At 42.7% G+C, this 23,287-nt stretch overlaps 1 protein-coding gene across 19 annotated transcripts in view; it reads left to right on the plus strand.

The window, feature by feature from the left end:
* Window positions 1-23,287, plus strand: part of Erc2 (ELKS/RAB6-interacting/CAST family member 2) — an 885,961-nt gene that overhangs the window by 258,493 nt on the left and 604,181 nt on the right. For all 19 annotated transcript variants that reach the window (XR_012912096.1, XR_012912099.1, XR_012912100.1 and 16 more), the window contains one exon: window positions 7,251-7,325. Coding sequence is in view for 13 of the 19 variants with exons in the window: in XM_075988882.1 (XP_075844997.1) it covers window positions 7,251-7,325 (75 nt within the window). In the remaining 6 variants the exon portion in view is untranslated. The remainder of the gene's footprint in view (window positions 1-7,250; window positions 7,326-23,287) is intronic.

Below are 23,287 nucleotides of genomic sequence, written 5' to 3' on the forward strand. Positions count from 1 at the left end.
TGGGTCTAAGTGCTATCCATATGCACATGGGTTTGGGACCATCCACCAAGGCATGGACAACCTACCAATGATCTGGCCACATCCCTAAAGATAACTCACTCTCCTCCAACAGCCAATAGCTCCTCAGCTAGTGGTGGGGCCTTGGTAGCCCCTTCCATGTTGGATTCCCTAAATTTTTTGTTTATAGTTGATTAAATTTAGAAGTGAATACCTCACAGGTACAGAGCATTGGTTTTACTAGAACAGAATTGTGCTTACCCCACTTCTGTGTGCCTATTCATGCTAATCTCTTAAGCTTTAATATTTAATATGAATACCAGAACTATTTATTTGTTATTGATATACATTTCTTTATGTTTTCAAGTACTGAATTAAAAATGGGAAATAGAAGGCCAAGCCAAAGTAGATACAGGGAGGTTACCACACAGAAAGAAGGCAATTGAGATGTTACTTCCAATGTCCGATCAAAGCCATATGGCAAACCATGAGTTTTGATCAGCACCCCAGGCTCTGGAGTCAGGCTGCCTGCAACAAATCCCTGCAGCTTATCACCTTTTTCTTGGGAAAATTACTAACTTCTCTGCTTCTGTTACAAGTGAAAAATGACGATAATAATAGTACCTGCCTAAGGAGGCTATTTTGAGAATTAAACACATTAATATTTATAAAGTGCTTAGAAGATTGCTTAGCATAAGTAACTCCTAGCTGTTATCCTCACAGCACCTGCTTTTGGCTGGAAGCACTGTAGAACATCCAGACTCCCAAGTGCAATGCATTTGTTCTGTTTCAGTGGCCCAACAGTGTTGAGCATCCACACTCTTGGCAGGCACATCAGTAGTTCCTGGGAATATAGCAGAAACAGAGTGTTCATGAAATTTACTGCTCGGTGTTAGACACACACATTAATCAGTTATACTTGGTTTTAGAAGTTAGTATAAAGTTGAACCTCTAGTCAGTAATATATAGAAAGTATACTTAAAAATTACCATGAGAGGGTATGTGAAGGTATGGAACCTACGGTCATCTGGAGGGCCAGCTGCCAGCCTTTCTGTGATAGCTTTGTCATCTATGGGTCCATGCCCATGGCTTAAATCACTGATCTCTATGACTTTCCTTTTGCTAAACTGAAACTCTAGATCCGCCCCCTGCCTTGCTTTTTGCAGTCTTTATTTCTCTACTTGTATTTGGCCTATTGCATTCACCATAATGCCTTCAAGGTTCAACCTATGTAATAGATATAAAAAAAAATCACCCCACTGTGTGCGTTTTTGACATTGTGTTTGTCTTTTTATCCATGAATGGACATTTGAGTTGTTTCTATATTTTGGCTATTGTGGTAACGACAGTAAGAACTGGACTGTACAGACCTAAAGTAACATTTCGGTCAGTGATGAGTTAATGATGTATTCAATAGTGCTGTGTTAGTAGTTAGTAGTTAAATGCTGAATCGTATCTGATTCTCTCTTACCATCCCTTGCCTTTGCTCAGAATTCCAGTCTAGTTTTCCTAATGGAAAATCAGGGCCTCTCCAGTGGATGGGTTGGCATTTAAAACTGTCTTGTTACTTTCTCATTCCTTCCTCCACTTGGCCTTGGCCTATAGAGTGACAGTAGTTTTTCTCTCCCTATGATGCTGGGGACTGAATCCCATGCTAGCTTCACTCACGCTAGCAAGTACCTTGCCCCTGAGCTGCAGCCCCAGCCCTAAGAGTGGCAATCATGAAACATGGCTACAGATTCTTTTGCCTTCCATACCGGATGCAATAGTCCTGTGAATGAGCATTCATGCTTCCGATTATACAGCAATGCTATAGGTTTAGACCCACAAGGACAATGCAATCGCCCGCCTATTTTCTAGAACTTTTGGGGCTTTCTATGTAAGTGTAAAACGTGATAATACCTTGAGGCTGCCGTGCTTGGAGGATGCCCAGGCCATGTACTGAGGCTCATATGTTGGTGCTCAGAGAGATGATTCTAGCCAAGATTAGTCTTCAGATTGTTTTCCAGGTACATGGAAAGATGATTAGGGAAAGACGCCTTTTTGGGGTGACTCCAATCCTTCCTGTTCCAAGCTCCAGGCATCATGCCATAGAGATACATCATCTGTGTTCCTCACTTCATACATTGCTGAACATAATAACATAGTATTTAATATCACTAAGTTGTGCTAGCTGGTTCATAACATAGACTTCCAGAACCACAGTGAGATAGAGGCAGGTAAAAATACTAATCACCTTTGGGAAGGAAGTTGAGTTTTGAATGTTTTTTGCTCACCCTTGTCTACTGAAGAAAGTATGTGATATATAGGAACACTGTTTGGCCAGGCTCATCTTGGACACTATTGTCTATCCTGGTAAAGATGCTAGACTCCAGACTCTCATTAAGTGTCAAGAGATGTCACTCTAATGAGCCACCTGAGATTTCATGCCCCTATTGTAGGATCTTGGTATATTTCTAGGTTGATCACCTGGAAAGGCTTGTAGTGGGACCTGCATTACCAGTCCCCCCACCCCTGTTCCTTTTTCTTGTTTTTAATACTGAGAATGGGTGTGACTAGAAGCAGCAGCCAGAACTGAGCATCTCACCATGTGCTGCTCTCAGGCTAGAAGGCATTGTGCTCGCATCTTCTCACATCCCAATCAAGCTGCTTTCCTTTGGTCTGGAGATGGGGAGGAGAACTGTATCCTGGCCCTCAGGCTGGGATGTGGGCTCCTGACTTGAGATGCTCAGAGGACTGCTCTTTTCCCACATGAATGATGTTTAGCCCCAAATCTGGTTGAAAGGCAAGATTCTGAGTCAGGCCACAATGAAGCCCTATGCATTGGTGTGTGTGTGTGTGTGTGTGTGTGTGTGTGTGTATGTGTGTGTGTGTCCTCTAAGAGAGAAACCACACTTTTATTTGATTCTTTTAGAGATCTCTGACTCAGAAAAGCCTTGGGTCGAAGTGCACGTAAGCTGAACTTTCGATTCCCCCACCCTCATAGCTGGCAAGAACATCAAATTCTCCCAGGGAGCGCCATTTGCTATTTCAGATGCATGGTGGGCGCATCTTGCGGATGGCTATGGGTAGTTTCGAGCATCCAGGAGGAACTCATCTACTGTCTGCTTGGAAAAACTTGGGTACAGAATCACATACGAACGTCTGCAGTGATTCACGAGCAGCAAAAAGCGCAGGACTGAAAAGGTGTTCTTTTTTCCTGCATCCATGCAAGAACTGAAGCAGAGAGCTGGGGTTCCTTTAGGTAAAGCCTGCAATCTGCAAGCTTCAAGTCTTAGTTTCACAGAGTGTGCTGTTCATCTTTACTCTCTTCGTTTATACAAATCCAGACTTCTCAAATTCCCGTGCTTCAGGGACCCAGGCTTCTTTTGAGTCTAGGCCTTGCTGTCTTCCTGGGTCTAGGAGACCTTCAGCAGATTAGCAGATAGGAAGGGATGGAGTCTTAGGAGTAGCTTAGAAGTTTCTCTGGGATGTACTGTCTTATTGCTGTCTGAGCTCTGTTGACTAGGAAACTCATTTTAGGCACAAGGCTGTTGGTGGCAGGGAGCTTCCTAATATTCCACACTGAAAGAGGAGCCCAGATGTTTAGGGGGTCACTGGTCCTCTCTGCTGAGGCGCTGTGAGCCTTGCCAGAATCTTAGAGATGAATAAAATGCTAAGGTGGCTCCTTATGACCCCCCATGCACTCTGCACACAGGTTATTATGGTCTCTTACCTGGTACTAGGAGATCAAGGCTGTCCTTACAAGCTGAAGTCATGATTGACAGAGTATTGTTAAGGTAAGAATGAACATTTCCAGCTAGGTAATGGCAGCACATGCCTTTAATCCCAGCAGTTGGGAGGCAGAGGCGGGGGCGGTGTGCACGTCTGTGAGTTCAAGGCCAGTCTAGCTTGCAGAGTGAGTTCTAGGAGAACCACACTTTCCAGGTACCAGGGAACCTTATTTTCTAAGAAGTGATGTAGTGAAGTCCAGTCTGGATATTGAGCTAGTTTTTCATCAGAGGTGGTATGAGGATTAGGAAGAGAACCATTTCTACTTTTGGGAGATTCTTGCACAAGTTCAGCATTGTTTTGCATGTCTATCCTGACGTGTTCATGCTTTGCAGAAAGAGCAGCACATACCTTTACTCTGTGGCTTTTGCGTTAATTCCAATTAGTTGTTTCTTGATTATTTTGACCTGTTTTATGTAACATGAACCTACTTCCTCAGGTTATCTCTGATTTTTATTCTAGGACAGGATTGATTACGGTATGAAATTATCATTTCTTTGCTTTCTCTCTTTTAAAAAGGTGGGTCTTGCTGCGTAGCTCAGGTTCCCTCAGCCTCCTGAGTGTTGGGGATTACAGATGTGCGCTGCACCTTGCTTGGACATTCATAAAGATTATTATTTTTAAACTTATTTTTATTTTGTGTCTGGATGTTTTGCCTACATATGCATCAGGCATGCAGTGCCAACAGAGGCCAGAAGAGGGCGTTGGATCTCCCCGGGACTGGAGTTATGGTGGGCTGTTAGCCACTCTCTGTATTCTGGGAGTCGAACCTAAGCACTGTGGAAGAGCAACCAGTGCGTCTAATCACTGGATCATCTCATCTCTTTGGCCCTTTTTAAAGATTATTTTGGCACTACCTGGTTTCAGAACTGCTGGCCTGGGATGTCCTTTTTTTTTTTTTAATAGCAGTAACTATAGACCAACGTTGAGGAGTGAGTGACTTAAGATTTTCTTGTCCGTGAGGCTGGATTGCTGCACCAGTATTGGCAGCAGTGGTAAGGGCTAAGCAATTCTCTTTAGCAGTTGATGTTTATGTGGGATTCAGCCCATGGTGTATGGAACTGGGTTGGCTGTGACCTTTGAAAGCCGAATGTTGAGACTGGATCTACGAGCTAGTGTTACAGTTAAGTATACAAACTCAGAATTAAGTAAATTGTAATAAACTGATAATTTACTCATTTCCCTTTAGATCATAATTTATATATTTTTTAGTTTCTCTGTCTTACAAAATGCGATACAGTGAGGTCCTCCTTTATACTTTCTGTGCTTTTTCTACTCTAAGGCAAAACACTTGATACCAGATACATCTTAAGACAAGTGATACATTGAACAGAGAGTTCATAGTCTATACAGCATGGTGTGGGCTCTAGGAGCCCACTGGCTGCATCGTGTCTTGAAGAATGGGCTTATGGTGAGGGTGCACATGAGAGGGTGTGGTCACGTGCAGGATGGGGTGCTTGAGGGATGGGCTTACTCTTGTAGCCGGCTCTCACGGAAAGATACCAAGGTTCCAAGAGGAGTACCTCCTCCTGCCTGAGCACAGTGTCCTTGGTCTCTGATAACTCCCTTTCAGTTGTACCACTTACGTGTTCTGCCATGCTTGGAACCAAGATTCTAGTGCAACTTTGGGGAGCCAGTGAAACAGTATCCCAGCCACCACACTTCCCAACTCCCCACTAAGTGACACCATTTAGGTGGCTTAAGTGGGCTATGGTAGATGCTGGTGCTTAAATGTTTGCCAGAAGCACCTCACGTTCACTTCCTGCGTCATCTTTCTCATTTGGTAGTGCCGAGACATTCAAGAAAGAAGCAGTACTGGGGCAGCGATGCTCGAAAGGACGGGTTTTTATAAGGTCAGTCTTTCAGAAGCCCTTGCCAGCTCCAGGGAGCTGACAGTGCCCCCGTTACTAGATCCCTACACTCACAAGCCTCTGGAAAGCCAGAGATTGGTGTCTCTTTCACATAGGAGGCCAGGAGTTCTAGACTAGACTCTGTCCCTCCCAGGGCCGTGTTACCAGAAGAAATCTGCCAGCCCAGGGGAGAGCATCTTAAATAACTAGGTAGAATTTGAGAAACAATGTTTCATAAGATTGCTGATTTCTGTTGCTTGGAGTGTTGAGGGTGGAGTGTGGTCATCGGAAGTCCAAGCTCATGTTGGTGGCCGTAAGTCCCCAGTTGGTCTTCAGCACACGCTTGGGTTCTCTTGGTTACTGGCATAAACGGTTGCCAAAGGAGTATACTGGTTACCTGCTCATCCACCTTATCCCAGTTAAGACCGCCTTTCCGTGTGGAATGTGGTTTTTTCCTAACAGTTTTTATATCAGCGTCTCCGATGTTATGGAATGGTGGTGTCGGTAGGTAGAAGGGATGAAAGTAGCTAATTCTAAATGCCCCTCTGGGAAAAGCTAGATATTAGTTACAGTGTACACTCTCAGTTTTTACGTTAATGTTTATGGTTCAGAAGCTTAGAGGTACTCCATAGTGATTCTGAATTGACTTTTCTAGAACCAGAAGCGAATCTTAATGGACTCTCCATAAATGACCTGTATCAGCAGCCTGCGTCTCCAAGTCCTGTGGGTCCCCTCCTGGCAATGACTCCCACAAACTGTTGATGCTCGTGGAGAAAAACAAAACATGACACCAACGAACTTTGTGTTTCCTCTTCTGTTGAGATGGCTTTTCAAAGTCTTGGCTAATGGTTCTTTGGAGGAAAGACATATGGCGGGGGAGCCTTCAAGCTTAAAGTTGGGATGATGCTGTTTGCTCTTTCACTGAGGGAACCTCAGCCAGCCTTCCAAGAGTTCTTGGGTATCCATCTGGCTTTGGCCAGTTTTGCCTCTCTTTTGACACAGTTCGTTTTAAATGCCAGTTTTAATTCCTTGGTATCAGGAGCTGGCAGCTTATCACCCACAAATGTGATTTTGAACAAGAACCTAAAGTGTAAACTCAGAAGTGAGAAGAGATTCTCGGGGACTCATCAGACCCCTCCAGAAAGTGTCACAGTTGTACTGAAATGGCTCAGAATCGCTCACTGCAAACCTGCCTCGGTAGGAGAGTGCCGTGCCATGCGAGCGAGCGGGCGGCAGATTCACAGTCACGTTAGTTATTTTCTTTCGTGTATCTCCTTGCTGCATTAGTGCTGGGAGCAGAGAGTAATAGAATTGAGTAAATTATGATCTGAAGGCTGGGCACCAGCCCGTGTTGAGCAGTGTTTGGACTATGATTACGTTCTGCCTTTGTCACAGTTGACATTAATTATTGATGGAAGTTTCAGAAATAGCGCATGTGCCAGGAGCGTTTCGCCGGAACGCAGGCTGCAGGCAGGCGGGATGCTGAAGAGTGTGGGGGAAGAGGCACCTGTGGCTTGTTTATGTCTGCATACAGGGGAGCTGGACCTGGTGGGCTGCGTGGTAGCCGTGTAAAGGTCATGGTATAACAGAAGGATGAACCGTCAGGCTTATTTCTACCGTGTTCCTCCCCAGGAATTGCACCGAAGGAGCCAACTTCAGCCGGAGCCAGCCAAGACCAAGGCTCTCCAGACCGTCATCGAGATGAAGGTAGGGAGCTAAGCATGTTTGGCAGAGCCGGCAGTGCCCGGGAGTCTGTTTGTTGTGACTGGATGGTGCCTCACAGACATGTGCACGCACCCAGTGTTTTCTCTCGACACCGTGGAGGGAGCGCCTCTTCGGGATCATTTTGCTTTTCTTAGTGCATCTCAGTTACTGGCCTTTTAATTAAAGGGCTTTTCCAGGCCAAAGAATAAAGGGCTCCAGTAGCCCATGTTTGACAGGAGCTGGGCTCCTTCCCAGAGTGTGACCAGTGCCTTTGAAGAGCTCATTTTTCTGAACATTATAAATGCTTGCTTCTAAACCAAGTGCCCCTCCCCCAGGAGGGAGAGGAACAGACACCTTTGAGAATCCAGGACTTGACATGGCGATGTATTGAGTAGTCAGTGAGAAAACTCTGCTGTCCCCGAAGAAGGATACTTTCTGTTAACTCCAGTGTTTTCTTCTTAGCCAGTCTGGAAGTAAGAATAGTTTATTAAATGCTTGCAAAGTATAGAAATACTATTGCGAGGCACAGAGAGAAAGTATCTTAAAGAATAAAAAAGGAAAACAAGATCCTCCCAACTGGGTTTAGGTCCTGTGAAGAGTAATCAGGTCAGTGGTGATGGACACATCTTGTTTCTGATCAGGAAACAAATGTGCTGGAAACATGTTTGGTTTGTCAGTGTCTAGACATTTGAACTCTTCTCTTTCCAGTGGTATTTGTTTGTTTGTTTTTTGCCAGAAGGAAACAAATGGCAAAATTATTTTTTTTAAAAATAAATTATTTTATTTAAAGTGTTGTGTTAAGGAGAAAATGTTTTCAGAATGACTGTGTCTGCAGACTGCACATCTGAGCTCATACTCAGAGATTCCCCAGACCCCATTGTCCTATGAGGATCCCGAAGCTTGCCTGCAGATTGCTGGCTTCCTGGCTCACAGTACGTAATTTCAGATTGTCTGTGCAAAGTTCCCGGACCCTAGAGAAAAACTTCAGTGACTGTTGAATTTTTGGTGTGTACAATTGTGGCGAGATTTTTTTTTTTTTTTTTTAGCTGTCAGTGACAGTGTTTTTACCCAAGGACTTCGTTTTCTGGCGATAGCGTAACTTTTTTGTGACTTCGCAGCTATGCTTCTCCAGGGCAGTTACGTGAACTAGGGCATTCAGAAGATATGCGAGCAGGTTGATTTGGAAAGTATCATCTGAATGAAATATGAAATAGATTGAACAGAAAGGATTAGTGCTCGCTGTGGGTTGTGGTTGTTAATTCATGTAACTTTATTCTCTACTTAGGAGACAGTGATTTATTGCTGGCATTTCAACTTCTCATTGCAACCAAAACTGAAATTAGATTGAAGGGGTAAAAAAAAAAAAAACTCAAAAAATAAAACTTAAAACATCACCCCCCCCACACACACATGAGACAGAGAGAAGAGAGAAACGAGCTGTTTTATTTTCTAAGTATGGCTCTTCCTCTCTACCACCAGCCTCTGCACCGACTGCCTCTGTGTTCACAAAAGCAATAAGAGGACGTATGCAATCGAATTCCAAATTTCCATTTTTTAAGTAAAAGGAGTGTCTGGGGATTCCCTGAGAGGCATGTTGCCTCGTATGGTAGGCGTTGCCTTGTTAAATGTCTCCCTTTAAAAGACAACTGCGTTTTTGGTGACTGTTTAAAGTAGAAATACTGTTTTATATGATATTCTAGTTTCCTATTCTAGTATAATAGAAAAAGTAAGTAAAGAGAACTCATTTAGTCTAGCTAACTGGGGAGGCATATGATGGAAGAGCAAAATTAATATAAGCATCTTCTCAGTTAAGTGAGAAGTTTCCATTTATGGATGCTGGTGATACTGAGCATAGATATAGAACCATATTTTTAGGACAAATGAAGATGAATATATTTCTCAGGAAACAGAGTCCAAATTTGGTTGTCCTTTTCGTGTTTCCTGGCTCACATGAGCTTTGTCTTATATTTTATCCATGGAGAAGTCTGGTCCCATTAGCATCTAAGACTCCACCCACCTAAACTGAGTCATGAAGAGCCTTGGTGCAGGGTCATCTCCTACGTAACCTGTGTACTTGTGACAGAGGCTCTGGCCTTATCTAATTTTGTGCCTTAGAAACTAGAGAGAAGGTTAGGAACCCAGACCATACAAGCCTTAGAGGAGAACCACTAAACAGAACCTAAAGGGCTTGGAGTTTGAGATTGTTTTTTTGTCCCTGGATTTGACTGGACATCGTCTTTGTTATCTAGTGCCTTGCCAAATCTGAAGTTAGAAAGAAATTGACTTCTTTTTTTTTTTTTAAGACAGTCTCATGTCCCATGTATCTCAAGCTGGCTTCAAATTTACTATGTAGTCAAGGGTGACCGTGAACTCCGGATCATCCTGTCTTTCCTTCTCAAATGCCAGGATCACGTATGCCACCCTGCCCTATTCAGAAATGCAGAGAAGGCTGTCTCAAAGTGTTCTCTAATTTCAGGAAGGTGGCGTGAATTAGAGCTGACAGACTGTCCCTTCCTTGTCTTTTGTTCCTTAAGAAAACTGAGGGTGAAGTTCTGAACCCCGTTTGTCTCCACAAACATTTGCATCAGCTCCACAGAGGGGCGTGGTGTGAAGGTCTGCAAAATCCTGCTTCCGAGCTGCATCCCAGCGCTCCCACATCCCTGAGCGCTCTGACCCACAGACCGACTGGTCTGTGTGAACGTCTCTGCAGGGTCAGCCCTAGAGAAGGCCATCTGCACCCCAGTGGGGTACAGTGGACAGTCCTCCATAGGCGCACCTCCCACTAGATCTCCCGCGTGAACCTGAGAGGAGGGAATAACAGTGAAGTTACTGATGGTTTATCTTCTTGCAGGAGTCTCCACGTTTTAAATTTGGCCCTGATTTGGTCTGGCAGGTACGTCTCACATTTGCACGTAGAAAAACCGTGTGCGCTTCCCTGAGAGATTTCTTTCCTGTGGCGCTCCTGAGGCCTCTTTTCTGATTCCCTACTGAGTTCCTGTCTGCTCTTTTGGCGAACTGCCTACAACAGCTCCAAGTCTGGGTCTTCATTTTTCTCTTTTTAGTGCTACTGCCATTGAAAGAACATACCCTTAACTGGTTTTTATTATAAATTTGCTGTGAGCATTCTGCCCAAAGCTTCCACTTTCTTGAGTTTACTGATAAACGGTATCCAGTTTTTAAAAGTGAAAAAGGAACGGAGTATGTGAACGGCTGCACTTGTCAGCTGTTTTGAAAACTTTTCTTATTAGAACTTGTAAGCCCGTGAGCGTCTAACTAAGACCTGTTGAAATCACAAGGAAATTTATTGGCCCAAGTAACTGAAAAACAACAAAGCAACAACAACAAAACCAAGCCAAACCGTGGTGTGATTCCAGGCACAGCTTGATCCAGGGACTCAAGAAACAGCAGCATGCATACTTTTGTCTCATTCTGTTTCTGGCTTTGTCCTTCTTCGTGAGAGCTGTTTCCAGACAACTTCTCCCTGCCTGGCTAAGGAAGATGCCTGTGACAGCCCCGATTCACAGAAGGAAGGGAAAAATGAGGGTTTTGTTTGGTTTGCTTTTAATACAGGAACGCAGCCAATGCTGGAGAAATGATGATTATAGGAACAGGGTGTAAAACTTTATGTGAAACTCAACAGCCCATATTGAAAAGAAAATGCTCCCTTACTCACAAGTAAAGCTGATGATCCACAGAGACATTTTCTGGGATGGGAAGATGTCTTGGCTAGTAGTAAGCTTGCTGTGTTCTAGATAAGTGTGAGGGCCTGAGTTCAGATTCTCAGCTCAGCACCACCACAAAAATCCAGGATGGTGATGCATGCCTAACATCCCAGCACTGGAGACCAGAGGCAGGTCTCTGGAGATGTAGAGGCCAGGACAGGGGCAGGTCTCTGGAGATGTGGAGGCCAGGGCAGGTCTCTGGAGATGTGGATGCCAGGGCAGGTCTCTGGAGATGTGGAGGCCAGGGCAGGTCTCTGGAGATGTGGAGGCCAGGGCAGGTCTCTGGAGATGTGGAGGCCAGGGCAGGGGCAGGTCTCTGGAGGTGTGGAGGCCAGGGCAGGGCAGGTCTCTGGAGATGTGGAGGCCAGGGCAGGTCTCTGGAGATGTGGAGGCCAGGGCAGGGGCAGGTCTCTGGAGGTGTGGAGGCCAGGGCAGGGGCAGGTCTCTGGAGATGTGGAGGCCAGGGCAGGTCTCTGGAGATGTGGAGGCCAGGACAGGGGCAGGTCTCTGGAGGTGTGGAGGCCAGGGCAGGTCTCTGGAGATGTGGAGGCCAGGGCAGGTCTCTGGAAATGTGGAGGCCAGGGCAGGGGCAGGTCTCTGGAGGTGTGGAGGCCAGGGCAGGTCTCTGGAGATGTGGAGGCCAGGGCAGGGGCAGGTCTCTGGAGGTGTGGAGGCCAGGGCAGGGGCAGGTCTCTGGAGATGTGGAGGCCAGGGCAGGGGCAGGTCTCTGGAGGTGTGGAGGCCAGGGCAGGGGCAGGTCTCTGGAGATGTGGAGGCCAGGGCAGGGGCAGGTCTCTGGAGATGTGGAGGCCAGGGTCCAGGTCTCTGGAGCCTGATGGTCAGCCAGCCGGGGCAATTGGCCAACTCCAGCTACAATGAGAAGCTTTTTCTCAAAACATGAAGTGGAGAGCAATTGAGAAAGACACCTGATGTGGACCTCTGGTCTCCATGTATGTATATGCTTGCATGAGGTACCCACAAACATGTTCATAACACCCCCACATATATGAAAGAAGGAGAGAAAAATCCAGTTTCTGCTAGTACAGCAGAAATTATCCGTTCTTCAGCAGAGTTTATCAAGTGAATATCCCTGAGTGATGTAAGAGCATCAGTACAAATTTCAGAAGTCATACTCCATCTGGGGAGCTTGCTAACTTTGGAAGATGAAGAAGCCAGGGGCACAATGTCAGCAAAATATGGGCTTTCTGTTGGAGCATGGGCCTTTCCCTTTTTAGCTAGGTGGCCACCCGAGGCAGGTGTTGCGGGGACCATTCCTCTTGACTATCATTTATCCCTGAAGGCTGTTTGAAATAGTTGGAACTAAGCACGAAGCAGTACCAGGATGAGCTTCAGTAAGAGGCTCAGGTGAGCAGGTAGTGGTGGCACACGCCTCTAATCCCATCACTCAGGAGGCAGATATAGTCAAGTCTCTGAGTTCAGGGCCAACCTGGTCCATAGAGAGAGTTTCAGGACAGCCAAGGCTACACAGAGAAAATCTGTCTCAAAACCAAAACAAACCAAAAACTCAAGTACTCACTTGAACTCACAAAACCATGGCTCACAGAAGGGCATGGCTGCATTCAGTTGTGATTCAGAGCAGAAGCTGGCTTTTATTATTAAAACTGAGCATTGTCTTTTGTCTTTGTGCCCAGGTAGGTGATGCTGTCCTGCAGGTGGGTTCAGATCCTCCTAATAGTAATCCTAACTTTTGATCAAATTTACTTCATTCAGGCCTACAGGGTATAAGGGACCATTTGAATCCAAAACTGGTTTGACCACAGCCAGTAACCGTCTTGAACTGATCTGAGCCCTGGGATTGAGTCCCAGGTACCCCGAGATAGCCATCTGTTGCTTTTGGGCTTCAGACTCTGTTTAGGTTTATTTTGTTCATCTTTTGGAAAGTTTGAGGTCTTAATTAAAATGATTTCTTCTCCCAGCCCTTTGCTGTCTTCATAGGAAGGTTTGTACCGTAAACAGCTTCTTCTGGTTGGGCTGTAATGAAGGCCTCTAGGCCCTGAGACTCTGACCACCATGGGTTGTGGCTCTATGGTAGAGTACTTGTTGGCATGTGTGATACTCTGCTTTGATCCCCAGTATTGTATGCAAGTAAATGAAGAGTAAACAAACGAGCATGTTCTATTCTTTCTATGGATAGTGAGCAAAAGCAATAAAATAGTGATCTCACTAAGCAAAGCGCCTCCTCTGCCAGCAGTGAACTCTGCTCCCACATATAGACGTTGGTGCTGTGAAGCAGGGCTGATTAGTTTGACACATGTGTTATCTGGCCTTCAGATGTGTCTCTTGTAACCAACATGTATCCAATTTCCCATTCTGAGTTAGGAGTCTTATCAGGAAGTCTTTTTTTTTTATAAATCTTTAAAATATTTCCTATTTTCAAATGTTCCACGATATGTTTTAATTATATCCACTCTCCACTTCTCTCCCTAATTCCTCTACACTCCCCCCTCCCTACCCCAACCAACTAAATGCCATTTTTTAAAAATTAACTTACTCGGTCCATTTTGTGTTGCTTGTATATTCCTTGATGGCTATCCACTGCTGTGTTATTGGCCTATGAGAGGCCACACCTTTAAAGAGAACTTATTCTCCCTCCCCCAGACACCATCAACTTTCTGTGGTCCCTAAGTTAGGGGTGGAGGCTTCTGAATCCTATCTCCCTCCACGCTAGGACGTGGACTGGTTTCCTCGTTTTGGCCTCTTGCACAGGCAACCAGAGCTTCTGTGAGTCCATGAGAGCAGCTGGTCCTGTTACCTGACCACCATGTTGCTTTGGTCTTCCCTGACTTCTAGCTCTTAAAACGGTCCTGCCTCTTCTTTGGAGATGGTCTCTGAGCCTTTTGTGTATGCGCATTGTATAGGTTTCTCACTGTGGATGAACTGTCGGTCAACGCTGACTCTCTTCACTTTTACCAGCTTGGAGTGTCTGTCTTAACCACCATCTACAGAGGGGAGAAACTTCTGAGAGCTGCACTAATCTCCATAGAAGGGCGCCGATGCAGTGCAGGTGGACACTGTGTCCATTTAGCAGAATAATAATTGTAGGGTCACCCTGGCACCTATGAGCTCCCAATATAGGTTCTTACTCGCCAGGTAAGTGTCTCCTCCTGTGTAGTAGGTTTTAAATCCAACCAGAGAAGCCTTTTTTTTTTTTAAAAAGAATGTGCTCCATTCATCTGCGATACTAGAATTATATCCCGTAGCTTAGTTTCCTCCCTTGGGAAATTTCTTCATATTTTCATCTTACAGCTTGAAACTGTTTCTGCCCCACTTAACTATTTTTCTTAAATAAGTGGGGAAGTGTGGGTTTTAAGTAACATCCAAAAACAGCAAAAGCAAAATGCCTCGTTAAATGTAGTGCTGAATGATATTTAATTGTTTTTAGAAGAAGTAAGATTAAAAAAATAGAGCATTTTTCCTGTCCTTCTGGAACCCTTCCCATGATATGTTTGACTTTGATTGTTTGACCGGGTTTACAGTTGATAAGTACTGCTATTAACTTTGTTAGTTGTGAAAATATCACTCCTAAATTTGAATAACACACACCAGTGTTTATTGAACAGTATTTTGTGCACAACACCATATGGTAGATCTTTAAAACAACAACAACAACAAAACACAACTGAGCTGCCAGTCATTAAAGTGCTAATAGAAGGGAGTGGATGCCCAGGTTACAGAATTTTATAAGAAAGGCAGAAATGGGGCTGGGCAGGGTTGGTGCATTCCTTTAGTTCCACCACTCAGTAGGCAGAGGCAAGAAGACCAGACCAGCCTGGTCTACGAGAGCTAGTTCCAGAACAGGCTCCAAAGCTACAGAGAAACCCTGTCTCAAAAACAAACAAACAAAAAACAAAGAAAAAAGAAAGAAAAGAAAGGCAGAATGGGCCATGGGAACCCAGAGGATATTACATGATTGAGGGAGGGCAGGAATAGCATTAGAAGAAGGCCTTGAAAAGCTGCCACAATTATAAACAATGGGTGGATGCATTGTGGGTTGTGAGCTGTGGGGGCCATCAGAGGCTGTGAAGTATAAGGATCGTGTGGGGATGAGTGAGCCATACCATTGGCTGAGAGGAAAGTTTTTAAGCCTAGAAGCAAAGGAAGAGAAAACAAGAGAAAGTAGAAGGAAAAAAGAAATAAAAGTAAAAGTCAAAATTACTGAGTTGAAAAGTTAATATTCCTAGATAGGAATACCAAAGCTAAATACCAACTCTTTGAGAGATTAACAAAAACGACAGCTCCTTAGAAGCCTCATCAACTCTGAGACAGCTCAAATAACCAAATTAGAAGTGGAATATTACTTCAAATCTTAAAGTAAACAAGACTGTATTTTTGAATGATTAATGATAACAAAATTGAAATTTTAGGTAAATAACTAAATTCTATTAAAATTAAATCCTGCCAAAAACTGCATGAGTAGAAGTAGAACATCCAAGTGTCCTAGAGACTTGATTTTCATGTGAGGTGCCCAATATGAGCAGTGATAGAAAGATGACTGACTGCTAGCAACTCTGGGGAGAGGAGGGAAACGAGTCTCCTTTCTGCTAATGGGTGCAGAGCTTTGGGGATCTAAAAATGTTCTAGAATTAGCTGTGATGATTACACAAACCACTGAAATAAACAGACAAATGTTATGTTCTATGTATTAGATCTCATATACCAGTTACTACTAACTTTAAAGAAGAATAGTAAAGGAGATGATCAGTATGATGATTGTAAATGCTTACTTTAGGTAACATAACTGTATAATGTTAGGAGTAGAGATGTATTACTACTCTTATAGAACCTATCCAAGAGTATGGGAGATCTTTCCATTTTCTGGTATCTTCTTCAGTTTCTTTCTTCAAAGAGTTAAAGTCCTTTTTGAACAGGTCTTTCACTTTTTTGGTTAGATTTACCCCAAGATTATGTTGTTTGTGGCTATTATGAAGGGTGATGATTCTCTGCTTTCTTTCTCAACCCATTTATCATCTGTATATAGGAGGACTACTGATTCTTTTGAGTTCTTCTTGTATTCTGCCACATTACTGAAGGCAATCAGCTGTAGGTGCTCCCTGGTAGAATTTTGAGGGTCACTTATGTAAACTATCATATCATCAGCAAATAGTGAGAGTTTGATTATTTTCCTGTACCCCCTTGATCTCTTTTTGTTGTCTTATTGCTCTAGTTAGAACTTCGAGTACTATATTAAATAGATATGGAGAGAGTGAGCAGCCTTGTCTTTTTCCTGATTTTAGTGGAATTGCTTTGAGTTTCTCTCCATTTAGTTTGATGTTGGCAGTTGGATTGCTGTATATTGCCCTTATTGTGTTTAGGTATGTTCCTTGTATCCCAAATCTTTCCAAGTCATTTATCATAAAGGGGTGTTGGATTTTGTCAAAGGCTTTTTCAGCATCTAATGAGATCATGTGTGTTTTTCTTTCAGTTTGTTTATATGGTAGATTACATTGATGGTTCGTATGTTGACCCTCCCAACATCTCTGGGATGACGTTACTTTATCATGGTGGATGATCTTTTTTTATGTGTTCTAGGATTTGGTTTACCAGTATTGTATTGAGAACTTTTGCATTGATGTTCATGAGGGAGATTGGTCTAATTCTCTTTCTTGGTTGCGTCTTTGTGTGGTTTGGGTAACAGGGTAACTGTCATCTCTTAAAAGAGTTTGGCAATGTCCCTTCTGTTTCTGTTGTGTGGAACAATTTGAGGAGTATAGCTGTTCTTTGACATTCTGGTAGAATTCTGCACTGAAACCATTGGGGCCTGAGTTTTTGGGGTTGGGAGACTTTTGATGACTGCTGCTATTTCCTTAGGGGTTATATGTCTATTTAAATCATTTATCTATTCTTGATTTAGTTTTGATATGTGATACTTATCCTTTAAATTTTCCAATTTTGTGGAGTATGGGTTTTTGAAGTATGACCTGATGATTCTCTGAATTTCCATAGTGTCTGTTATATCCCCCTTCTTTTTTTCCTTTGCATATTTTCTCTGACTTTTGGTTAGTTTGGATAAGGGTTTGTCTGTCTTTCTGATTTCTCAAAGAACCAACTCTAATTGGCTCATAGATTCTTTGTATCAATTTCTTTGTTTCTATTGATTTTTCAGCCCCCATTTTTATTATTTCTTTGGTGTCTGCTCCTCCTGCACAAGTTTGCTTCTCTTAGTTCTAGAGCTTTCAGGTATGCTGTTAAGTTGCTAGTGTAAGATTTCTCCAAGTTCTTCATGTATTCACTTAGTGCTGTGAACTTTCCTCTTAGCACGGCTTTCAAAGTGTCCCACAGGCTTGCGTATGTTGTACCTTCATTTTCATTAATTTCAAGGAAGTCTTTAATTTCTTTCTGTATTTCTTCCTTGATGCAGGGGCGATTCAGTTGAATTGTTCAATTTCTATAAATTTTTGGGCTTGTGGCCATTCTTGTTGTTGTTGAATTCTAACTTTAAGCCATGGTGATCCAATGAGATAAAGGTGGTTACTCTTATGTTTTTTTTCTATCTTTTGAGGTTTGCTTTGTTACCAAGTATGTGGTCAATTTTTGAGAAGGTTCCATGAGGTACTGAGAAGATGGTATATTCTTTTGTGTTGGGGTCAAATGTTCTATAGATGTTTGTTAAATTAATTTGAGTCATAACTTCTGTTAGTTTCTTTATTTCTCTGTTAAGTTTCTGTCTGGCAGACCTATCCTGTTGCGGGAGGATCTCCCACTCCTCCAACCTATCGCCGCTGAGATACCAGCCCCTTGGGGCGTGGTCTCTCTCCCTTTAAAAAAGCGGCCACTTCCCTCTCCTCTCTCTCTTCACTTCCTGCTCCGCCGGCGACTAGACTCCTGGTCGCGTAGAGGGCTGTTGCCTAGGACAGTGATCTGTAAGTTTTTCCCCTTTAAATAAATATCACCCAAATTGGTGTGGCATTGTTTGTGACTTACGCCTTCATTTGGCACCCAACGTTTGGTTTTAGAACCTCTCCCGGCTCGCAGCCGCGAGTTCGGCTTGGCGGCCGGAAGTTCGGCTTGGCGGCCGCAAGTTCGGCTTGGCGGCAGCAAGTTTGGCTTGGCGGCCGCAAGTTCGGCTTGGCGGGAGCCCTTGCTTCCTCAGCCGCTGCCAGGCACAGGCGGCGGCCTTGGCCTCCCGTGGTTTGCTCTTTTCTGAATTGTTTTTAAATCTCTCTTGCAAGCACAGCTCTTAAAGTGGCGCGAACCAGAGCACGCGGTTGCTGAAAGCTGCAACCCCTCAGGGTGACTCTGTCACGTGGAGGCATAAGCAGCTTCCAGATTGCTCTTCTCTACCCCTGGATTCTGGGTTTCTGGTTCCGTCTCTGGAATTGATTTAATTACATTTACTTTGTTGAGAAACTTGCGTTTTCCAGTTTTTAACATCTACTAAGGCACTGAAACAGGACCATGTTTTCATCGCGATTCTGCAACAGCGCCACCTGCTGGACAATAGGTAATATGGCAATTTTCGTTTCTAACGCAAATTTTACTGCTTTGTTTTCACTAATACAATGGATTAGTAATTTTATATTTACTAATACAATGAATTACATCATACAAGGTTTATATGAGTATGGGAATACCTTAATTTGCTTGTTACTAGGCTTCAGTTTTCTTTTCCATATTCTATCATTAAGGAAGAATATGGCACTCCTAAGAATGATTGAATCTTTACATACTAATAATGAACAGAAGAATATGGCACTCCTAAGAATGATAGAATCTTTACGAACTAATAATGAACAACTAATTGACAGGATTAAAATTATTGAAAATCAGAAGTTATCTGAACAAGTGGATACTATGACAGACAAAATTGATTCCATATCCAAGGGTATTAGAAAGTTACCTGAAAGGGTTCAGGCTGTTGAATTTGACCTTCAGAGTTTATCACAAAGTTTTGATAAGGTAACAGACAGAATGTACCTCCAAGATGGGAATCTACATGATATACAAGAAAAGTTTAAGGAGGACATGTTATCTTTGAAGGAAAAAATGAAAGCTTTGGAATCACAGGTGCAGAATGGGGACCAAAAAATTGATACCTCAGTGAAATCACTGGAAATATATACAGGTCAGGAGATTCAGGATTTAAGAGAGACAATGATAAAAAGGTTTGAAAAGATTGGAGAAATTATTGCAGCTGGTGAACAGAGTAAGGAGGCACAAGGACAGGATACAATGCCTCCACCAGCTATTAGAACTGGCTTACCCAGGGTTCTAGCGACATACCCTGTACTTAATTCTGACAAAGCGTCAACTTCTAAAGGCTCAAAGGGAGTCAGAGAAGCTAGATGGACACCAATAGCAATGAATGATCTGAAAGAAATTAAGCAAGCTGTTGTTAATTTTGGCTTGCACAATGCATATGTAAAGGAAATGATAAAGACTTGGGCTTCTAATGCTAGAGCTATCCCCCATGATTTCCATCAGTTAGTGTCTGCAGTTTTAGATAAGGGACCTTCCTTGATGTTTGGAATTTATTTCAGAGAAGAATCCAAACATATGGAACAGCAAGGAAGAGCAAAAGGTATTGAGGTTTCCCAAGATCAAATTCTTGGTGCAGGAGAATATGCTGATCCACAGGTCCAAGCTCTTTATGACGATGAAGTACTGTGTCTATGTCACCAAGCAGCTTTAAATGCTTTGAATAGGATACAAGATCCAGCAAAAAGGGTTGAATCATATACCAGAATTAGGCAGGGACAGAGAGAACCCTTTATTGACTTTTTGCAAAGATTGATTAAGGCTCTGGACATAGGGGTAACAGACCCAGAATCTAGACGAATACTTCTTGAATCTCTAGCTTTTGAGAATGCAAACATAGAATGCAAAAAGATAATTGGGCCTTTAAAGTCTAGATCAGCACCTATGGATGAATGGATTCAGCATACGATGAATGTTGAGACGTTTAGCTATAATGATGAATCTTGGGTAGGAGAAGTGATTTCCAAAGCAATGAGGAGACATCAAACTGCCAGGTGTTTTAATTGTGGTAAATTAGGACATTTACAAAGGGATTGCAGGCAAAGAATTTCTAGGAATAATATCTCTTCTGGGAATGACAAAAATAGGAGACCTCGGCCTTCAGGTATATGTAGGAGATGTGGTAAAGGCAGGCATTGGTCCAACGAATGTAGGTCAACAACAGATAGACGGGGCAATCCGATATCATCGGGAAACTCCATGGGGGGCCTCTCGCAGGCCCCCAAGCCAACAGTGGCCCAGTCATTCCCAGTCACAGTGGAGAACGTGCCTCACCAAGAAAATTAAAAGCTCCAATTTCTGCTGTAAAAAGTAATACTGGTCTAAATGATGAATTACGTGTGGAGGATGAGTCAAAAAACCCAGTAGGACAGAGTAAACGTATATTTTGGCAGACTTCTATTAATGATCAAAGACCAAAGCTAAGAGTCTGTATAAATGGCACTTTTATTGAAGGCTTATTAGACACAGGTGCGGATGTAAGTATCATTACCCCAGAATCTTGGCATCCGAATTGGCCTCTTCAAGAGGTAGATGTTCAGTTCCTAGGAATTGGAACCCTATCTCGTGTAAAACAAAGCACAAGATGGGTTGAATGCATAGGGCCCGAAGGGCAAATAGGAAGACTAAGGCCATATATAGCCAATATTGCCATAAATTTATGGGGCCGTGACCTGCTACAGCAATGGAATACCCAGATTAACATTCCTGTATTTCCAGGAATTCATAATTCGGGGAAGGATATGATGAGGTATTATGGAAAAAGGTCACCAGTCATTCAGGCTGTACAAGAACATACAGCAAATACCAAACCTTTAGAGGTACCAACAGCCCTACCTTTAAAATGGCTAACTGAAAAGCCAATATGGATCAAACAGTGGCCTCTAGCTGAAGATAAACTACAGGCATTGGAACAGCTGGTGCAAGAGCAACTAGATGCTCACCATATTGAAGAATCAACCAGCCCTTGGAATTCTCCTGTGTTTGTTGTAAAAAAGAAATCTGGTAAATGGAGAATGGTGACAGATCTAAGAGCTGTTAACAAAGTAATTCAACCTATGGGCCCACTACAGTCTGGAATTCCTTTGCCTTCTCTGTTACCAAAAGGATGGCCTCTTATAGTTATTGATTTGAAAGATTGTTTTTTCACTATACCGTTACAAGAAAAGGATAGAGAAAAATTTGCCTTCACAGTGCCTACTTATAATAATTCTCAGCCTAATAAGAGATATCAGTGGACTGTCCTCCCACAGGGTATGCTCAATAGTCCTACACTGTGCCAATATTTTGTAAGTAAGCCATTGGAAATAATTCGTAAACAATTCCCCAAGTCCATCATTTATCATTACATGGATGACATCTTGTTATCTGATTCAAATAAAGATACTTTAGAAAGGATGTTTGAAGAAGTAAAGAAAGTCTTGCCTAGGTGGGGATTACAAATTGCCCCTGAAAAGATTCAAAGAGGAAACTCTATTAATTACCTAGGTTACAGAATAGGGTTAGAGAAAATTAAAACGCAAAAGGCACAAATTAGGAGAGACCGCTTAAAGACTCTTAATGACTTCCAAAGATTGTTAGGAGACATTTCCAGTCTACGACCAGCTGTTGGGATAACACCTGATCTAGTAGTTCATTTAAACAAAACCTTAGATGGTGATAAAGATTTGAATAGTCCAAGAGAACTGACAGCTGAAGCAGAAAAGGAACTGACAATGATTGAGGAAAAATTACAGGAGGCACATGTGGATAGGGTGAACCCAAATCTTAGCTGCATCCTAGTCATATTGCCTTCCAGAATTTCTCCTACAGGGATTCTAATGCAGAGGGAAGATATTATTTTAGAGTGGATATTTATACCTAATAAACCAAGTAAAAAATTAAAAACTTATGTGGAAAAAGTCTCTGAATTAATTATAAAAGGTAAGCTGAGACTTCGTCAACTAGCAGGTATAGACCCAGCAGAAATTATAGTGCCTTTTACTACAGAAGAAATAAAAAAGTTATGGGAAGACAATGAACCATGGCAAAGAGCTTGTGCTAATTTTTTGGGAGAAATTAATAGCAACTATCCCAAAAGTGGTAGACTTAACCTCATAAAAAGAACTTCTTGGATTCTTCCTAGAATTGTACGTGATGCTCCAATAACTGGAGCCCGTACTTTCTATACTGATGCAAATAAATCAGGGAAAGCAGGTTACAAGTCAGATGAATTGAGTAAGGTGGAACAAAGCCCTTATAATTCTGTCCAGAAGGCAGAATTATATGCCATTCTTATGGTGCTAAGGGATTTTAAAGAACCTCTTAATATAGTTACAGATTCACAATATGCAGAAAGAGTTATCTTGCATATTGAGACAGCTGAATTTATACCAGATGACACAGAGTTGACTTCATTGTTTATCCAGGTACAAGACATAATCAGGAACAGGCTTTGTCCGATGTACATAACACACATCCGGTCCCATACAGGTCTGCCTGGTCCTCTAGCCCAAGGCAATGCTGAGATTGATCAATTATTGATTGGAAGTGTGTTGCAGGCCTCAGAATTTCATAAGAAGCATCATGTCAATAGTAAAGGCCTAAAGAAAGAATTTTCCATTACTTGGCAACAAGCTAAGGACATTATAAAGAGATGTCCTACTTGTTCTTTCTATAATCAAACACCGTTGCCTGCAGGGAGTAACCCAAAGGGTACTAAGAGAAATGAAATCTGGCAGATGGATGTGTTCCACTTTATGGAATTTGGTAAATTAAAATATGTACACCATACCATAGACACGTATTCAGGTTTTCAATGGGCTACTGCCCTGAGCTCAGAAAAGGCTGATTCAGTAATCACACATTTATTGGAAGTTATGGCCATCATGGGTATACCTGCACAAATAAAGACAGATAATGGTCCAGCATATGTATCTAAGAAAATGAAATGCTTTTTTGATTATTATAATATAAAACACATTACAGGTATACCAAATAATCCCACAGGTCAGGCAGTTATAGAAAGATCAAATCGTACTATAAAGGATATGCTGAACAAACAGAAAGGGACCGAAAATACCCCCAGAAATAGATTACATAATGCTTTATTAACCTTGAATTTTCTTAACGCTAATGAGAAAGGAACGACAGCAGCAGAGAGACATTGGATAATGGAAAAGTCTGCTGAACTAAATCAACCGATTTATTTCAAAGATGTGCTGACCTCTCAATGGAAGCCAGGAGATGTGCTACGTTGGGGAAGGGGTT

This window comes from Microtus pennsylvanicus, chromosome 10, assembly GCF_037038515.1.
Source record: "Microtus pennsylvanicus isolate mMicPen1 chromosome 10, mMicPen1.hap1, whole genome shotgun sequence".
Classification (NCBI taxonomy): domain Eukaryota; kingdom Metazoa; phylum Chordata; class Mammalia; order Rodentia; family Cricetidae; genus Microtus; species Microtus pennsylvanicus.